This window comes from Fulmarus glacialis, unplaced genomic scaffold (assembly GCF_000690835.1).
Source record: "Fulmarus glacialis isolate BGI_N327 unplaced genomic scaffold, ASM69083v1 scaffold19405, whole genome shotgun sequence".
Lineage (NCBI taxonomy): Eukaryota > Metazoa > Chordata > Aves > Procellariiformes > Procellariidae > Fulmarus > Fulmarus glacialis.
The window spans coordinates 1,917-7,868 of NW_009213896.1; the positions used below are offsets into that span (position 1 = coordinate 1,917).

At 54.1% G+C, this 5,952-nt stretch overlaps 1 protein-coding gene across 1 annotated transcript; it reads right to left on the reverse strand.

Moving 5' to 3' along the window:
• Window positions 1–2,937: 2,937 nt before the first annotated feature.
• TOR2A (torsin family 2, member A) lies at window positions 2,938–5,948 on the reverse strand (the record flags this gene model as incomplete). Its single annotated transcript, XM_009578368.1, has 4 exons — window positions 2,938–3,320; window positions 3,900–4,027; window positions 4,378–4,553; window positions 5,709–5,948. Coding segments are annotated over 4 exons (789 nt in total), but the record flags the coding sequence as incomplete, so codon positions are not given.
• Window positions 5,949–5,952: the final 4 nt, after the last annotated feature.

Genomic DNA, 5,952 nt, shown 5'->3' on the forward strand with positions numbered 1-5,952 from the left:
GCGCGGGGCGCCGCCGCCCCCCCAGCCGTCCTCATTTAACCGAGACGCCGACGCTGCCTCGCTGCAGACCGCTTCCTTCACCTGGGGGAGCTGGCCTATGCGCTAGCAGATTACCAGCAGGCACTGCAGCTGAGCCTGGGGGACCACGTTGTGCAGAGACGGGTTGCAGCGGCACTGTATGAGCCGGGACGGCACGACTTGATGGCAAGGTGAGAGGATGGGCTGGTGCCGTCTGCTCCAGGGCCAGTGGCGAGGCAGGTTGCTGAGTGTGCTTGCTCCCATCCCCTCGCAGGCCGTACCGGCAGGTGGAAGCTCAACCCCCCGAAACCGCTGTACTACCTGTGCCGGGCCAGGGCCCGCTTGTGCCTGAGGAGGGTGAAGAGCGCGAGGGAGCACGTCGCCCTAAGTCTGTGGCTCGACCCCACAGACGATGAGGTATAGCCCTGTGCGGTTCCCCGATGCCCTCCTCCGGCCATGGGCAACGTTCTCACCTGCAGTCTCTGTGCCTACCCCTCACGCGGTTTGAGGCAAGCCCTAAGTTCTGTATTGGGGGCCAGCAGCTGATCAAGGATCAGGGACTGGGGTCAGGGGTCCTGCCAGGGTCCAAGCCAAGCAGCCAGGGCTATAGCCTGGCTCTTACAGCAGCCTTGTGCCACAGTCACTGGGCAGGTCTCTTTCCTTTTTATTTTCATTTTCCTGTTTCTTCGACCGTAATTCAGGGCAGAAGCTTTCCTGTGTCTGCCTGCGCTAAGGGGAACGTGTCTCCACATGACCGTCACCCAGCGTGGCACCACTCGGGGCAGCGGCATGGCTCGATTGATCTGCGTTTTGTTTGAGGTGAAACCCAGGCTCCCTGGTGGGGCAGGTCCCCAGGTGGGGCTGGTGGGGCCTTTGCTGGTGGCACGAGGTGGGTGTTTGGCTGTGGCAGTGGAAACCCCGTGACTCAGTGCTCAGAGCTCACTGTGGGGATGAGTTTTTCCATGGAGGAGATACAGGTCTCACCTTGTCGCCGCTGCAGATCCTTTCCCTCATATGCTACCTCTTTCCAAGAAAGACTGTCCGTGCTGTCCTGAGGAGCAAGACTGGATGCCTTGCCCAAGAAACCTTGGAGAAAATCCTTCAGAGCCCCCCAGAACTCACCGTTTCGGCTGGTGTTGCCTGGTGTGACAGCAGCAATAGGTACATGCTGGGGGGTAGTTTGTCTTGGGTGTTAGCCCACTAGTGCTGCCTGCTCTGAAGGGGAGTTGCTCAAATCCCGGGTGCTAAAGTTTCATTTGCTCTGAAGCGCAGTGGATGTTTCGGAGCTCACTGCTGAAGTACTCGTGCTGACAAAGGTGGGTTTTGCCCCTTTCTGCTCCTAAAAGGTGATGGCGGGTTGCTGGATGTCTACACTTGGCCTGGGAGCCTTGTTCCAAGCAGGCGTCTCACTTCTCCTCAGCCCTCCCTGATAAAGGATCGCTTTATGGGGTTGCTGCAGGCCTGTAGCATTGCCTTTGCGCTGGCACTTGTCCCCAGGCTGCTGATGGCACTAGAGAATGATCAGAAGGAAGCGGTTCCTGAGGGCGCAGGGCTGCACACGGGAGTAGGAGCTGTGCAAGGGACAGCGACTCACGTGAGCAAGCCCGGGGTGCGGCCGCAGGGCCTGCAGGCTTGGATCTCGCACCCAGCCAGCACGCGGAGCGGCAGCGATAGCTGCTGCAGGAACGGCTGGTCTGCCACTGTGCTCACCCGGCACCTCGCCTCGGCCCTCAGCTCCCTGCGCGCGGGGCCAGCGGGCAGGCTTTGCAAAGCGACTCTCCCTGGGAAGGAGGTGACGTGGCTCCCCCCTCCTGCTGCGCTGGCACCAGCCCTGTGAACGTGGCCTTTGGACCCAGAGATTTGCTGTGCAGTGGGGGGAAAGTGCTGCTGGGGCAGAAAGACCCAGCGGCCTCCTGGAGCTACAGTGGCTCCTCTGTGGAGGACATCTGGCCCAGCTACTGCCGTTTTGCCTCCTCCCCGGGGAAAGGCTGCTGTCTTGTTTCCAGTTACCTAACTGGAGAGCATCAGCTCTGTGCCGCTAAATCCCCAAAGTCCCATCGCATCAGGCAGCTGTTCCCATGCAACTGCAGATCTTCCAAGTCCTTCTGTACTAGCTGCAGTCAGGAATCCAAGTAAAAGACTGTTCCCCAACCGTTTATTTCATAAAAGATTTACTTTAAAATTAGAAATGCATAACATTTTTGGAAGAGGCAGAATTTTTGGGTCTGTCTGTGGGCCAGCTCCCAGACAGCATTTGAGTCGTGTATAAAATCGCTGTCCCCAAAGCTCTGGCCCTGGAGCTGGAATGGTCCCAAGTGCTGGCAGCTCATTTCAGCATAGGGCCCGAGCGGAGCATCGGGAGCTTTGCGAGGCATCCCTGCACCCATCGCTCGGGCAGTTTGTTTCTAGAGAGTGAATTATTCTGGTTCCTTTGACCCGTTCTCCCATAACTGACTGCACACAGGACATTAAAACCTGGGCAAAGGCCACTGATGCTGTGCACCCCATGCTTGGCAGTGTGGAGCACTAATCTTCTCTAAGTTGTCGCCCAGTCCCCGGTTGTAAGTGACACTCCCCAGAACCTGAATGGACGCTGGCCCCGCCAAAGCCTGCAAGGTCTGACCAGCAGAAGGATGTACAAGAGGCTCAGTAGCTCATAGCACCAATTCTCAGCCTGCTGTAGAAATCATCACTGAATAAAAGGAATTTTCAAAACCATTAGTGGCACCATGGGCTCCCCCGGAGGTAGGACTGAAATTTTTTGTAGCCAGTAAAACAAGCGAGAAGTCTTTTGGTCGTATCCACCCTCACCTGGCCAAGGGTAAATCAGTAAAGTGCTTTAAATCACATCACTTGCAGTTGGTCCCACAGCCGCATCCTGCTGTGGCCTCCTTGGGGAGGGAGAGACGAGTAAAAAAAACGAGTTCGGCGGGAGAGCGCTTGTGCTGCCGAGAGGGAACACGCAGCTCCCACTGCTCATCCTGCCAGTGCTGGGCTCTGCTGCTTTACAGCTCTGTATACATCCCCAATGGATCTGAGCAAGGCCCTCGCTAGCGACTAGAAGAAAAAACTGATCCGAGAGGCCACTGTTTTGCAGCCTGTTGATGAGAATATTTTCTCTTCTTCTGGGAAGTAGGGGATGCTGTCAGCCACCTCCTGGACAACACCCGGACGTACTTCGAGGCCTTGCTGGACAAGTTCGCTGACGACGCACTGCTTTACGTGGTGGTGCTTCAGTGGGAGGAAGGGCACAACAAAATCAATGAGATGTTCGTTAATGATCCCGGATTTCCAGAATCCACCTGCAAAAGCAAAGGAAGAGCCAGGTTTTACCTTCAGAGAGTTTCTGCAGTCCCTGGAGTTCAAAAAGCTGCTTTGTGCAAAGCCAAAATACTCAGCTGAAGACAGATCTGCTCCAGTTTTGTACAAGGAGAGTTGAACCCATCAGTTATCAACCCCCTTCCTCCCAATAGACTTGTTCTCCAGAAATGGGGGGATTTAGTTTGACTAGTCAGAATTTAAACTCTTCTCCCTGTACAAGGGCAAAGCAAGGAGAAGCAGGCAGGCAGCAGGGATTGGTATGTCTCGGTGCCTTTCCAGTGAGCATGCTGCGCTGTTTCCCATCGCCCAACTGTGAATGTACCTTGTCTGCAAAGAACTTTGCTAAACATGGCAACAGGTCTGCTGGTTTGGAAGGCTGAACTATTCCTTCCCTTCGCCAGGAAACCTCGAGAGCATCGCAGTTCCCTTCCCTCAGAAAACCCTTGTCCCTTTCTGGCTGCCTGGGAGGTGGCAGGCGGTGTTGGTGGCTGCCTGGAATGGGCCTGGCTCCCTCTGCCGGGCTCTGACCCTGCGGGAAGGGCTCTGCACCACGGACTCACTCTGAGGGTTTTCAAACACTGCTTTGGAGATGGCCGGCTCCAGGTCCTGCAGGCTGATCTCCTCCCGGTCCTTGCGGGCACGCCAGAGATTCAGCGTCATTTCGTTGATCTGCTCCCCTCCTGCGTTGCTGCACAAGAATGAGATGCTTATTCAGTGTGTGTCCAGGAAAATGGTGTTGCAGGACAGAGGTGGCATCTGGCACCCTCCAGCCTGCATGGGTGCAAGCCAGGATCTCCCAGCTGCCTGGCCTAAGAAGACTCCTATAAAGGCAGCCAAATAACAGGACAGGAGAGCTTTTTCAGACTCTCCAGGTTTGTCTAGTCACAATGAAATAGCGTCTCTTGGTATTTGTAGAGGGTCAAAGTTTGGAGAAGGAAAAGCAAAACAAGTGTGTGCTCTGAAGTAGGGATGACTTCTGCCCAAACAAGAGGCAGTGTGCTGGAAGGCCCTGAGATGCCACAGAGGGGCATCTCTTACCTTACGAAGATGAAGATCGCTTTGCGGTAGTTGGTCCCGTACACAACCCACGAGGGTCCCAGGAACGGGATGATCACGTCGATCAGGCCTGGGTGCATCTTGTCCATCTCGTCAAAGAGAAAGGCTGACCGTCCACAGTTTGTCAAGTTCCCTTGGATCCAGCGCTTCAGGCTTTCCTAGGAAAAATACCCACCAAGCTGTAAGGCAGTGAGATACCGAGGGCAGCGAGGGAGGCTCAAGCTAGCCCAGAGCAAAAGCTGAGGCCTGAGCTCAAGTGGAGTTGAAGGTGGTGAAAGCAGCTTGTCCCTGCACAGCACTCAGAGCAGGAACAGCCAGCACTGGGGAGGCCTCCTTTATTCTGGGTTTCGCACAGTGGCGGTTACTGGCTTTATTAGCCCATTGTAGATCTTTTACTACAAATTTAAAGAAGGAGGCAGCAAACTAAAGCTGGGGATTCAGACTCCTACAGTTCCCCACGTTGTTCTCTTTCATCTTGTAGCTACACAGTTCCCAGCTACTGAGTGCTTTTTGCTAGCTCCTGTCCTGGTGCAAAAACACGTGCCTGCGCTGACCCAGAAGAGCTCTGGCTCTTTACCACGGCTGAAGTTACTTCAGTGTAGATGCCAACCCACACAAAACCACTCACGTCGCCTATACATGGGGGCATGTATAACGCTTCACTGAAACACTTCACCCAGTAGGGGTTTTACCTTCCTGAGACTATTTCTTCTGAGGACACAATACAACAAATGACTTCCCCAAACATCCAGAAAGCAAGTGTCCAGGTGTGCTAATTCCCCACTCAGCTGAGGGTTTGGCAGCTAACCTTCACATTTTGATTTCTTCCCTTTCTCAGCTTTAAGAGACAGAGTGGCGCGGTTAAGAGTCTAGAGCTGCTGTTCAGGAGCTGCTTGCTGCATGAGGAGGGGATTACAAGTCTAGTGATATGCAGGTTTTCACAGCCATCAAGCTGTTTGGAAAACAACGGGAGAATTTTAGTGCCTTTCATCTAAGCGAAGCACTTTTGTTTGTACATTCAAAAGGCTGTGTAAATATTTAAAGAATGAGAACATGAGATCATGGCAAGGACTGCTGTGGGGAAGACGAAAGTGATAATTGAGTGCCAGAGTATATCACAGTTACTAGTGGATCCTTCAGCCAGTGTGTGGAGCCACTCGCTCAGCCATGTCTGTCTGAGAGAGTAAAACAAAGAGCTTTTACTCCTACTGCACTTCAGGAAACAGCCTGAATGTGTGCATACTGAGGATCAAGATGGACATAACCAAAGAAAACCCCAATCAAGTAGTACTGTGCTGAGAGGCGTCCCTTACCTTGTACTGCTCTATCCGCTCAGCATGGGGGAAGTGCACTATCGGAGAGAACTGGTGAACATAGGGGCTCTGGAGTCCACCCTGGAAGAGGTAGCGGATGAGCATGGAGCTCACATAGGTTTTGCCTGTTCCAGTCGAGCCATGGAAGGACATCACGAGGGGTTTCACCGGATTCCGGTTCTCCAGGAACTCCCTCACTCCCTTCATCACCTGCTGCCTCACCAGGGGCTGCCCCACCAGATTC